The following is a 14,063-nucleotide window of genomic DNA, read 5'->3' as shown; positions in this document are numbered from 1 at the left end:
AGAGAGAGAGAGGGAGAGAGAGAAAGGCAAACCCCTGACAGGAGTCCTGCCTGCAAGCTCAGCCCAAAGAGACAGAGTCTCACAAAATTTCCTTTTTTTTTTTTTTTTTTTTAATAAGAGATCCAGATCCATCCAAAAGAGACAGAAGAGAAAGACAAGTTCAGTCACTATCCCTTTTAAGCTTAGTGGGGAACCGTAGGTGAGATCCACATCTGCTGGAGTCAGAGGAATACTGAGGGGACACAGAGGGCGCTCTTACTATTAAGGGTCCGCCTTCTCAGTTTTTGCTCTGACTCCATCTGCTAGAAGGGGGAGACAACCCACGGTCTGGACTGATCCTGGTAAGTACAGGGAAACTGCTGTTTTAAAAACATCTTAGTGGGCGTTTTCAAAGATCAAAAACTAATTTTAATCCAATAGTACTAATCCTGTCTGAACAGACCATTTCTGGTCACTGAATAGGGCACCTGAGAAAATGTTCTGGGATTCCTTAAAAAAACCAAACAAAACAAAGACACAGAACATGGTGATGTTTTACTGAACTAATGGGCCAATGTAATAAAACATGAGGAAAAAAATGTATGCAACATTTTAGCACATTTTTTTAACTCATTTTTCAGCATTTTAGTAAATTACCAATACAATGAGCTAATGGTGCATTAATGCATCAGGATTTTTAAAAAAGCACACAAACCTGAAAATGTACGTACAAATATACACATAATGCACTCTGTGCACATAAATCAACTGAAAAGGTACTCTAGATTGGTTTAAAGTTTTTAAAAAAGTGTCGCTTCAGAGCAGGCATGCATTAGCACAATTATTACCTCTCTGCGCAGAACTGTTGTATGTGTATTTGTATTGTTATGCAAGCTCGCTGGGGCAGGCACGTTTTGCCACAGAACCATTGTAAGTATAATTGTCTAACAATAGGTAAGCTCTTTCAGATAATGGAGAAAGTACTTACCTGATAATTTTGTTTTCCTTAGTGGAGACAGATGGACTCAGGACCAATGGGTTATATATTCCCCTGCTAGCAGACTGAGATGGAGTCAGGTTTCAAAGCTGATGTCACTCTAGAAGTAACCTCAGCCCTTCAGTATTCTCTTCAAAAGCTACTGTGGATATACTATTGAAAACATTTGATTAAAACTTGATTAAAAATGGATAACCATAACAGTACTCAACCAAACAATGCTGAATCCCAGCAAGATTATAGATGCCATGATCTAGTGATTGGGCGACGGCTTATCCATAACCTCTTGGAATCGATATTCATTTTTCACTGACGATTCTTTGACACCGTTCTTCGGTAGCCGTGGGCTGGATTGCAGAGTCCATCTGTCTACACTAAGAAAAACGAAATTAGCAGGTAAGTAATTCTCCATTTCCTAGCATGTAGCCAGATGGAATCAGGACCAATGGGATGTACAAGTTTTTGCCAACAGTGCCCAATCTCCTGAATCTAGATTCTCCCTGCTTAGAAAGTCTGCTCTGACGTTGCCTTTTCCTGCGATGTGGGAGGCCGAGATCATCTGTAGATGTAATTCCGCCCATTCCATAAGGAGATCTATCTCCAGTGACACTTGCTGGCTCTTGGTTCCCCCCCCACCCCCGGCAGTTGATGTAGGCTACCGTTGTGTTGACCAACATTATGTGAACTACCTGACTCTTGAGTATGTGGCTGAACAGAAGACACGCTAATCTGACTGCCCGGGCTTTGAGGCGGTTTATGTTCCAGAGCATCTCTTCCTTGGTCTAATGCCCCTGGGCCATCAATTTCTGACAGTGAGCTCCCCAACTCCAAAGGCTCGCGTCTTTCATGAGCACCAGTCAGTTCGGCGGCAGGGACAGGCTTTCACCCTTGCCCAGGTGAGCTTCCTGTAGCCACCACTGGAGCAGAGAACATACTGCCATTGGTAGGTGGAGGCGAATCAAATAGTCTTGAGACAGCAGATTCCGACGTGACAGCAGGGAGCGCTGAAGTGGTTGCATGTGTTTCCTTGCCCATGGTACTATCTTCTAGGGTTGATACCATCAAACAGAGGACTTGAAGATAGCTTCACACCTTGGGGCATATCGCGTTCGTCAACCGACGCACTTGGGACATCAACTTCCTTATCCACAAGGGTGGGAAGACGATCTTGCCCTGCTTGGTGACAAACTGGACTCCCAGATATTCCAAGGACTGGAAGGGCTTGAGACTGCTTTTTATTCATGTTTACGATCCAACCAAGCTCCTGAAGCAGAGACGCCACCCTGCTGGTCAACTGGTGACTCTCTTCCAAAGACTCTGCCCAGATCAACCAGTCGTCCAAGTTCGGGTGCACCAGGACTCCCTCTTTCCTCAATGCCACCACTACGACCACCATAATCTTAAAAAATGTTCCTGGGGTGGTGGCCGAGCCGAAAGACAGTGCCAGGAACTGATAATGGCAGCCCAGTATCGCAAAGCATAGGAAACACTGATGTTCTTGCCAGATTGCAATATAAAGGTAAGCCTCAGAAAGGTCCTCGGCCATTATCACAGAACACGGAGTTTCCTTGCGGAAATGAATTACTCGTAGATGTTGGTTGACACTCTTGAGGTCCAGGATGCAGCAAAAGGAACCCTCCTTCTTGGGCACGATGAAATAGATAGAATAACGTCCCATATTTTCCTGGGGCGCAGGTACTAGAATTGTAGCCCTCAATTTGAGAAGCCTTATCAAGGTAGACTCCACTGCCTGCCTCTTGTGCTGGGAGTGGCAAGGAGACATCATGACATCATGCTGCGAAACTCCAGCGCATATCCTTCTCGTATGACATCCAGTACCCATTTGTCTGACGTGATCTTGACCCACCACTGGTAGAAGAGGGATAGTTCGCCCCCTATTTCCTCGCTCTGTGGATAGATTGGCAAAACTTCATTGGAGAGTTCGATCCGAACCTGAACCTGCCCCTCTCTTGGGTTGTTGAATCTGAAAGGACAGAGACCTCTGAAATGTTGAGTTTCTGTACAGCCGAAAGTGGAGGGAGCCCCTGTGTCGGCCCCTCGTAGGCAAGGGGCACTGTAACTGCTTTCTCTTACCTTCTGATAGCCGAGGCACTGGAGATTCACTTCACTTACTGGCCAGCTTTTCCAATTCGCTTCCGAAGAGGAGTGATCCCTTAAAAGACATCTTTGTGAGGTTTGCCTTAGAGGTCACGTCTGCTGACCAATTTCGTAGCCATAGCTACCATTGAGGCCATTCCTCTGGCTAAGGTATGGACTAGTTCCGAGCCCATGTCAGTTAAAAAAGCAGTGGATTCCATAACCGCTCTGGAATTCACCCCCAAGTCATTGACCTCCTGAGAGAGGAGTAAGCATGAATGAGCTACCAGGGCACAACAAGAACATAAGAACATGCCATACTGGGTCAGACCAAGGGTCCATCAAGCCCAGCATCCTGTCTCCAACAGTGGCCAATCCAGGCCAGAAGAACCTGGCAAGTTCCAAAAACTAAGTCTATTCCATGTTACTGTTGCTAGTAATAAAGGTGGCTATTTTCTAAGTCAACTTGATTAATAGCAGGTAATGGACTTCTCCTCCAAGAACTTATCCAATCCTTTTTTAAGCACAGCTACACTAACTGCACTAACCACATCCCCTGGCAACAAATTCCAGAGTTTAATTGTGCGTTGAGTGAAAAAGAACTTTCTCCGATTAGTTTTAAAAGTGCCACATGCATGGAGTGCCCCCTAGTCCTCCTGTTATCTGAAAGAGTAAATAACCGATTCAGGGAGCTCCAATATGGCGTCCTAGGGAGAGGTTGGCGTTTTAGAGCTCCTTGAGTTGAAGTTTATTGCCTCGAATCGATATGCCCCAAACCAAAAGAAAGGCAAAGGTGAGGTCGGATACCTCCATGCCTACCTAATCGACCCCTTCTCAGCCGAGAATCGAGGGGTACTTTACGCCAGCAGCTAATTCTACACCCGGGAACTTGCCCGCAGGGCAGCTGGTCTTAGGACGAGACCTGGTTCCCATGGACGAACAAGTTTCTCTGAGCCCAGGAGCACCAGAGACACCCTCTCCTCCTGGCCTGTATAAGCCGGGATTTGTATTTGCGAACGCTGGAGTCGGCAACCGAAGTGAGTACAACCCCGGAGAAGCGAAGATGGCCATTTTACCTGCTCCCAAAGCGGCTATAGTAGGCAGGGCAGGAGCAGAGACTGCATCGACAGTTGAGATCGTGTCGACTCCGCATGGAGATTCTAACCGGCAGGGGAGAGGAAACGGTGGACGAATCTCTCAGGATTGAAGAGGTCTGCCGGCAAAGTGGGGTAAGGCAAAATCTGACTGTAAAAAAACTGATGCGACCGAATATCATAACCCTAGATGCAATTTGGAATGCCATTGTAAAGTTAGAAAATACTATCTCTATCTTGGTTTAAGCCGTGAACTCAACTCAGAATTCTACTCAAAAAATGGAAATAGCAATTAAAAAACAAGAGAGTGAAATAAAAGAAGTAACTGGACAGTTAACATCCATTAAAGAAGTTCAGGTAAAGCTGATCCAAGGGGAGAAAATTACTATGCGGAAAATTGAGAACTTGGAAAATAAATCTAGATACTTAAACCTGCGGGTTTTAAATTTCCCATGTATTAAGATCATACCGCCAAAGGATCAATTTAATAAATATATGACTGATATCCTACAAATTCCAAAAGAAGCGATACCACCTGTTTCAAGAATATATTTTGCTTCAAAACTTAGAAGTAGGACTGAACAGCCTCAGAATATGCACGTGCAAGATATAGGAGCTGACCTTACACTTTTCTTGGAAACTTCTATGGAGAATCAAATAGAAACATAGACATGACGGCAGAAGAAGACCAAATGGCCCATCCAGTCTGCCCAGCAAGCTTCGCACTTTTTTTTTTTCCTCATACGGTACTTATCTGTTACTCTTGGCTCTTAGTAACCTTTTGGATCTATTTCCCTTCCACCCCCACCATTAACGTAGAGAGCAGTGTTGGAACTGCATCTAAGTGAAATATCTAGCTTAATTAGTTAGGGGTAGTAACCGCCGCAATAAGCAAGCTACACCCATGCTTATTTGTTTACCCAGATTATGTAATTCAGTCCTTGTTGGTTGTCTGTATACAGATCCACTTTTCTTCATTCCCCCTGCTGCTGAAGCAGAGTTATGCTGGATATGCACTAAAGTGAAGTATCAGACTTTCTCTCCTGCCGTTGAAGCAGAGAGCTATGCTGGATATACATGAAGTATCAGTCTTACTCCCCCTGCTGTTGAAGCAGAGAGCTATGCTGTATATGCATTGAAAGTGATGTATCAGGCTTATTTGGTTTGGGGTAATAACCGCTGTAACAAGCAAGCTACTCCCTGCTTTTCTGTGAATACAAATCCTTTTTTCTACATTTCCTCTTGCCGTTGAAGCTTAGAGCAATGTTTGAGTCGCATTAACCGTATGTTTATTGAATAAGGGTATTATCTCCAGGTAGTAGCCACCATTCCTGCGAGCCACCCACTCTTCATTCACGTCCTCTAGACTTTATGGATCCACAGTGTTTATCACACGCCCCTTTGAAGTCCTTCACTTCAAAGTTAAAAAAAAGAAAATAGAGTTTTGTGGAACGCTTTTGGTCTCATTTATGTTTTCATCTGATCGAGACACAGTACTAAGGTTGTTTTTGCGAAACAGGAATAAGCAATACTTGGGACAGGGGATATGGATATATCCTGATCTGACAAAAAACTCAAATACGAAGAAAAGATTTCCTGAGTATGGGTCAGGAGGTTAGAGATATGGGGGGTGAAATGATTATTCGATATCCTTGTAAATGTAATTTGAAATTAGATAACAGTAAATATATCTTTTTTGACCCAGGCCAATTAAGACAACTGATAGTTAGTCGTACAGCAGAAATTAGCCCTACCAAGCTGTCTTGTGCTAAACTAAATGGAATATAGTCCTCCCTTTTTTTTTCCACGTCAAATATAATAATAATAATTATGTAATAATGTCCTAATAAAGTATTGGATCTCCCTATTACTTTATGATTAATTGGCAAATACAGGAATGTGAATATTTCCTTAATATTTTGGTTTTTCCCCTTTTCTATTATATGATGTGAATATATAATTTCCTCAAATTTATATTTTGTTAATGTAGATGTGATGTAACATCATGGAAATTTCATATTCCTTGCTAGTAATTTTGAAAAATCTAATAAAGAATTAAAAAAAATAAATAAATAACCGAATCACATTTACCCAATTCTAGACCTCTTATGATTTTAAACACCTCTATCATATCCCCCCCCTCAGCCGTCTCTTCTCCAAGCTGAACAGTCCTAACCTCTTTAGCATGGGTTATTTTTCCTTATATGCATCACCTTGCAAGAAGCAATCTGTAAGGTCACTGCTACTGTGTCAAAGGCCCATTTAAGGATGGACTCCATCCGTCTATCGTGTGCATCCTTTAAGGCCACTCCTCCCTCCACTGGCATAGTTGTTTGCTTAGAGACGGCTCACACCAGCGCATCCAATTTAGGGACATGCAAACGCTTTCTCACTGCTGGATCCAGTGGGTATAGAGCTTCTAATGCTCGTCCACCTTTAAAACTTACTTCCAGGGCATCCCATTCCAAGTCAATCAACTTCTGGATGGCTTCCAGTACTGGAAAGTAGCAAGAGTGTTTCTGTAGGGAAATCATAAGGAGGTTCTTCTTTGGTTCCATCAGAGTCCACCCCAGGAACTCCCAGCATCTTCAGGGTCTGGGAAACCAGGGCCAGCAATTCATCTCTATGGAAAAACTGTAATATGGTCTGATACGGTTCTAAACCAGGGGGAATTTCCCCATCTTCCAAGAAATCTGTATCCTCCTCTTTGTCCATGCCATCTGGGTCCCTACCAGGATACCCTTGGTGAGTGAAGGCATGCCTCGAGGTCTGCCGATAGGACTGGGAGAGGAAGGGCTTACCGGCTGAGGTTCCATCCAGGCAGGGGCAAGTGAGGTAGCAGACTGCACCTGTACGATGGCTTGAAGACCCTGGAAAAATTCCACCCAAGAGAAGGCAGCTGGGTCCATGCCTAGCCCAGGAGGTACTGGGGTAGGTGCCACTGAATTTCCCTCTCCAATGAATGACCCAGTATCGGGGGTACTCAGATCCGGGGTACTTCTGGATAAGGCTGTGGCTGACCCATCCTCTGAACGGGAGGAGCCAGGCTCAGCAAAGTCCGGGGAGGCCAACTCTCCCTGGGCTTCCTCACATAAATTGGAATCCAGGTCAGACATTGAAGCCCTAATATGACAAGCAGTGCAGAGAGAAAGGCACTTATGTTTCTTGGCTGCCGGAGCCACTAGCGGTGATAACTGTGTGTTCTGTCGGCTCGCGTTTAAAGTTTAATGCGCACAGATTTTGGGCACCTAGGCAGGACGCAGTGAGGCGTACGCACAGTCTGTGTGCCCGGCTTTACCTGTATTCTGTAATTAGTAGGTTGTGCGCATATGTATGCACGTGACGTTATGTGCACAGCGTGTGAGCAGAGCCAACGCACTGCGTGTACAGAAATTCTATGGGAGGGCAATACAGCATGCACAAAGATACGTGCAAGATGGCGCAGCCACAGCCTACCAAGCAGTGTGCCGACCAAGCCTAAAACGGGGCCTAGCCTCCGGGGGGAGGGCCGCTCAACAGCCCACTTCCCCTTACCCCGACAGGATCAGGAACGATGTTGATACAGCGTGCCGAGCTAGGAGACCGGAGGAAGACTGAATTGGGAGGTAAATCTCTTTTTTCTTTTTTATACTTACCTGGACTCAGCGGTTACCAGGTGAGTACAGAGACAGTCTCCAGCTGCCATGGGAGAGGGCTTTGGCCATCACCGTCTCACTCTGCTTCCTGCACCCGCTGCCTTTCAGCTGTTTAAGCAGCAAAGTCCACGCCAGGAGCCGGCTATCGGACCAAGGCAAACCTTGAAGGGATCTTGGAAATCACCTCAGGAATTCTCAACTGGAAGAGGGGCCTTTAGGTATCACCGCAGGAGAGCGGGGCTCAGTTATTTCCTCCAATTTAAATGTTGAATTTCTCCTTCCAAAAAGTATAGCAATCCCCATAGGGAGAGGTACATCCACCATCTGCTGGAGAAATACGGAAGGGCTGAGGTCACTGCAGGAGTCTATCTAGGGCAGGGGTGGGCAATTAATTTTCCCATGGGGCCGCATGAGAAATTGGGATGGTTTTAGAGGGCCGGACTAATATAATTAACTCAGTTCTCAATAGCCCTATTTATGAAAAGACAGCAGTTTACCACCAATGCATGTCCTCTGAGAAAACACAACAAATAAGACAGATACAAACGCTTACATGCTAGCAAAATATCTCATCTCGGTAACAGACACAGAACCGACCTAACATACTCCCAGGATCTGTAGTAATGCACATAAACTAATCCACACACAGTTACACCTGTATTATGGAATACAAAACAGGAGCAACCCTATCTATGAAAAGGCAACACCACAAATATTAAATCAGGTCCTAAAAACCAATACACCTCTTATTAGGAAAACAGAATAGCAAGCAGCTATAGATCCCCACACAGAAATAATTGTAAAACTATACTAATAAGCAGAATAAATGTTTCAAAACAGCTATGAACAGAATAACATCCAACAATTAAAAAATCATAAAAACTATTAAACATTCTCCAAACACCAATAAAATATTTCAAAAAAGCAGACATCACACAATTAAAATGGCAGTCAAGAAAAATAAACTTAAAGCCATCTTTACTTACCCCCTCCAGCAGCTCTCCTACTCCCCTTTCCTGCAGGCCGTGGCACACACCAGAAGCAGCAGTAGAAGCTAAGCTCTATACTCATGGTCCTCTTCCTTAGTGCCCATGTCTCTCACACACACACACCATACCAGTCATACCCCTATGACCAGTTTCTGTCTCTCACACACCAATCATCTCCCAAACAGTCTTTGGCACACACACCAGTCACCTTCCTGAACAGTTTCTCTCATACCATACACACACACACACAGGCTTCCCACTCCCGTGTTCTTCTTACATATATGGGCTTCTCACTCTCATAATCACTTTCTCTGTCTCTCTCTCTCTCACACACACACCCACACACTCACTCACCAGTCTCTCACTCCCATGCTTGTTCTCTCCACATGCACAGGCTTCTCATTCCCATAATCACTTTCTTTCTCTCTCTCTCACACACACACACACACACACACACACTCACCAGTCTCTCACTCCCATGTTCTCTTTCAGATATACAGGCTTCTCCCTCCCATGATGTGTCTCACACACACCCAGGTTTCTCACTCCCATGCTCACTCTTCACATGCACAGGCTTCTCATTCCCATAATCACTTTATTTCTCTCTCTCTCTCACACACACACACCAGTCACCTGATCTTACTCATGCATACACACACACACAGGCTTCCCACTCCCAAGTTCTCTTTCAGATATACAGGCTTCTCCCTCCCATGCTCTCACACACACCCAGGTTTCTCACTCTCATGCTCACTCTCTTCACGTGCACAGGCTTCTCATTCCCATAATCACTTTCTGTTACACACACACCAGTCTCTCTCTCATTTCCATGCTCGCTCTCCACTGCACAGGCTTCTCATTCTCTGAATCACATTCTTTCTCTCACATTCACACACACCAGTCTCTTTCTCTCACACACACCGTCACCTTACCAAGCAGTCTCTCTCTCTCATGCATGCACTCACCCAGGTTTCTCACTCCCACAACACCAGGCTTCTTACGCTCATGCTTTCCCACATACCCAGACTTCTCACTTCCATGCTTTTTCTCTCTCACACACACACACACACATCAGTCACCTCCCTGACTAATGTCTCACACTCTCACATACACATCAGTCATCTCCTTGAGCAGTCACTTTCATTGTCTCTCACATATACACACACATCAGCTCTCTGACCAGTCAATCACACACAGGCTCGCTGGCTGCTTCTCACTCTTTCTCTCACTCACTTCCTCTCTCCCCCCCCCCCCTCCGAGCACAAATGGGAGCTGCAGCAGCCCCCGCAGGCCAAGAAAGAAGAATCCCATTGGCCGCGGGAGGCTCATGCTGCTGACTCCTTTCTCGATTACTGGCTGCTTCAATTGCTCGGGGACCGACGCTGCAGCCGACGCGGCACGGCTCTTTCTCCTTCCCGCGCACCGCTCCGTGTATCACTTCCTGTTCCGGGTCACGGGAGGGGGGGTGCAGGTGCGGGAAGAAGAAAAGGCCAGCCGCGGGTGCCACAGCTTCTAACACTGCTGCCGTTCCCACTGGGCTTGAACATGCTGACAGCCCAGCGGCAACGGCAGCGGGAGAGACCGGGAGCGCGCGCCGCGGACCAGCAAAAAACTCCCGCGGACCGGTGGTTGGGGACCCCTGAAAAAGACCACGAAAGGCGGAACTGGTAGGTAGGTAGGAAAGAAACTCGAGCGAAGACACGCTGCCCGATTGGCCGGTGCTGGGCAAGGCTTGCCCAGCACCGGCCAATCGGGCAGCGTGTCTTCGCTCGAGTCACTCCCTCCCCCCCCACCGAACGCTGTAAAAAAAAACAGTTCATTCTCCGCTCCCTCGCTCCCCGATTGGCCGGCCAATCGGGGAGCGAGGGAGCGGAGAATGAGGCACGCTGCCTTCCCTTGAGGGAAGGCAGCGTGCCTCATTCTCCGTCTGCTCTCAGCAGTGGGCAGGCCGGTCACAGACCGTAGGCGGGCCAGATTCAGCCCGCGGGCCGCCCCTTGCCCAGGTCTGATCTAGGGTGATGTCAGCTCTGAGATCTGGCTCCTTCTCCCATCTGCTGACAGGGGAGCATAAAATCCATTGGTCCTGAGTCCATCTGGCTACAAGTTAGGAAACACTAGACAACTGCACATCCAACAGTTCTGCATCTCTGATTTAGGGGTCCCGAAACAGAGTCCGCTGGCTTAGGAATCCTGGAGCACAGGGTATCTGGCTCAGTGGTCCTGGACTCGAGTACCAAAATGCTTATATGCTTGGAAATTTAACTCCTGGGTCAGAGATGGTTCTGAAGCTAGTGTTAGTCTATGGTGCTGTTCAAGTGTGGTACAGTGGTCCACCCTGGACTGGGAGTTCTGAGTTCAGGATCCCCGCACCCAGGACTGGAGTTAAGTTGTATGGGAGGAGAGGGAGGGGGAAGTAAGAGAAGAGAGAGAAGAACAGTATGAAAGAAAAAAAAAGAATTACAAATATTCAAACACACAAAAAGGAGGAAAATGATGTAAAAGAAATAATGAAAAAAAAAAGAACCTAAGACAATGGTTGAAAACATTTTCTTATGAAACATTTAAAAATTGGTGCAAATGTATATAACTCTGCGCAAAATTGAAGCACAACCCTAAAAATTGATCCACACAAAAGAAAATAAAAATACCAATTTTCTAACCCCAGACAATCTACCCTGGAGTTACCACATTGCCTATATGGTCTCAAAAGCTCATGCACATCCTCTTTGGATCCTTCGTATGTGGACCAAGAAAATGTATCAAAGTCTGAAAAGAATCCAGGTTCCTTCAGGACTAACACAGTTATTGGTACATTGCACTTAGAAACTAGAAGTAATGGGGGCACGTATTTACCCCACCATACATAACCACAGTAAGAATAAGGTGCACATTTAGGAAAAGCAGCCTTGTCAAGGTAAGAGGCATGGGAGTTTAGTCCTGGACCTGTGACTCTCTTCTTCCTACCTATCCCACAACCCCGGCAGCTTCTCACCTGAACATTTTGCAGATGCTGGAGGCAGGCCCAGCTGTGGCAGAAGAGATGGGGCCAATGTCTGCAATGTGCGGAGCAATGCACTCTGTAAGAAGAGTCTACAGATTTAAAGAAATTTAATTTAATTTGAATTAAATTATTTTTAGTTATTTCCTGTTACATCCTTCTCCATATGCTAGTTGCATATACTTTTGTTTCTCAAATTGTTCTATGTATCATTGTTTCGTTCCAATGTAAACCGGGGTGAAGGCATGTGCTAAACCTCGGTATATAAAAGCTTCAAATAAATAAATAAATAAACAAACAAAGTAAATTAGAAAAAAAAATTGTCTTGTACGAATGAGAAAAGTATCCTAATTTAAGGTTTAAAATCACTACACTCATTCAGTTTAAGCCATCACTTCATATTTCAGGAGTTCAGAACTGATTCTTGCGATGTTTCAGTCGTGGCATAAGCTGACAAGAAGCATCTGCCGTAAGGTACCAGTTTTCTCTTAACATGAGGCAGCTAACCAGTCTATAAAAGAGGGGCACATGTATATTCAGTCCAATTAATCTTGCACTACTACAGACATTCAAAATACCCAGGAATATGAGGAACAACTCTTGAGAGTCCTTACAAGCAAAGACAATGACAGCAAGCAGGTGCTGGCTGTGACACTGGTCAGCCCCAGCATCAGCAGCAAGTTTGGAAGAGGATGAAAAGTGACGCCCAGGTTACCTTCAGCATCTGCGCCGCTGTGGATACAACTTGCGAGTGTGATGAAAGGAAGCAGTTCATGGCGGTGGAAAACAAGCGAGGGAGGTGACCAAAACATAGATCAACTTGCAGCCTTAAATCAGAAGGAAAAACAATACTCATTAAATAGAACTACCACCATGAAATATCTCTCTGCAAACGTTACAGCAATATACTGGACCATAGACCCCCGAGAAGGTAACTTGTATCATACATCAGAGGCCATTTGCTGACAGCATTCCTCCTTGTGGCGCCTGCATTTGCTCTATGACAATGTCCAGCAAAGAGGTTACAGAGGTAGATGTAGTGTACTTGGATTTTCAGAAGGAGTTTGACAAAGTTCCCCATGAGAGGCTTCTAGGAAAAGTAAAAAGTTATGGGATAGGTGGCAATATCCTTTCGTGGATTACAAACTGGCTAAAAGACAGGAAACAGAGAGTAGGATTAAATGGACAATTTTCTCAGTGGAAGGGAGTGGACAGTGGAGTGCCTCAGGGATCTGTACTGGGACCCATGCTTTTCAATATATTTATAAATGATCTGGAAAGAAATACGACAAGTGAAGTAATCAAATTTGCGGATGATACAAAACTGTTCAGAGTAGTTAAATCACAAGCAGATTGTGTTAAATTTATTTATTTATTTATAATTTTTCTATACCAAAGTTCAAATAACAGAGTTAATTATCACTCCGGTTTACATTGCAACCATAAAAAACAGTGACAAAGTTGTCTTACATAGAACAGGGGGAGAGAAAAACTTGGATACAGCTTAAGCATGGGGAGTAACGTGTCAAAACTGGTAAGAAATGAAAAAGACTGGAAAATTGGGCATCGAAATGGCAGATGAAATTTAATGTGGATAAGTGCAAAGTGATGCATATAGGGAAAAATAACCCATGCTATAGTTACACAATGTTAGGTTACATATTAGGTGCTACCACCCAAAAAAGAGATCTAGGCGTAATAGTGGATAACACATTGAAATCGTCAGTTCAGTGTGCTGCGGCAGTCAAAAAAGCAAACAGAATGTTGGGAATTATTAGAAAGGGAATGGTGAGTAAAACGGAAAATGTCATAATGCCTCTGTATCGCTCCATGGTGAGACCGCACCTTGAATACTGTGTACAATTCTGGTCACCGCATCTCAAAAAAGATATAATTGCGATGGAGAAGGTACAGAGAAGGGCTACCAAAATGATAAGGGGAATGGAACAGCTCCCCTATGAGGAAAGACTAAAGAGGTTAGGACTTATCAGCTTGGAGAAGAGATGGCTCTGGGGGGATATGATAGAGGTGTTTAAAATCATGAGAGGTCTAGAACGTGTAGATGTGAATCGGTTATTTACTCTTTTGGATAGTAGAAAGACTAGGGGGCACTCCATGAAGTTAGCATGGGGCACATTTAAAACTAATAGGAGAAAGTTCTTTTTCCTCGCAACTCCATGGGTCTGCCTTTTGTTTCTCTGGCTCCCCACCACAGCTCCATTTTCCTATCTTGCCTCCTCCCCCCTTCACGACACCCTCTATGCAGTAAGGAAC

The 14,063-nt window shown here is 45.0% G+C and overlaps 1 protein-coding gene across 2 annotated transcripts in view; it reads right to left on the bottom strand.

Moving 5' to 3' along the window:
• Nucleotides 1-14,063, bottom strand: part of RRP12 (ribosomal RNA processing 12 homolog) — a 147,915-nt gene that overhangs the window by 85,412 nt on the left and 48,440 nt on the right. For both annotated transcript variants that reach the window (XM_029610169.1, XM_029610170.1), the window contains exons 11-12: nt 12,505-12,616; nt 11,784-11,881 (exon numbers count right to left, since the gene is read on the bottom strand). In XM_029610169.1, the coding sequence (XP_029466029.1) occupies nt 11,784-11,881; nt 12,505-12,616 (210 nt within the window). The remainder of the gene's footprint in view (nt 1-11,783; nt 11,882-12,504; nt 12,617-14,063) is intronic.

The sequence above is a fragment of the Rhinatrema bivittatum genome, chromosome 7 (genome assembly GCF_901001135.1).
Source record: "Rhinatrema bivittatum chromosome 7, aRhiBiv1.1, whole genome shotgun sequence".
Classification (NCBI taxonomy): domain Eukaryota; kingdom Metazoa; phylum Chordata; class Amphibia; order Gymnophiona; family Rhinatrematidae; genus Rhinatrema; species Rhinatrema bivittatum.
The sequence above is the reverse complement of the archived record's forward strand: the minus strand, read 5'-3'. Positions and strand labels throughout refer to the sequence as shown.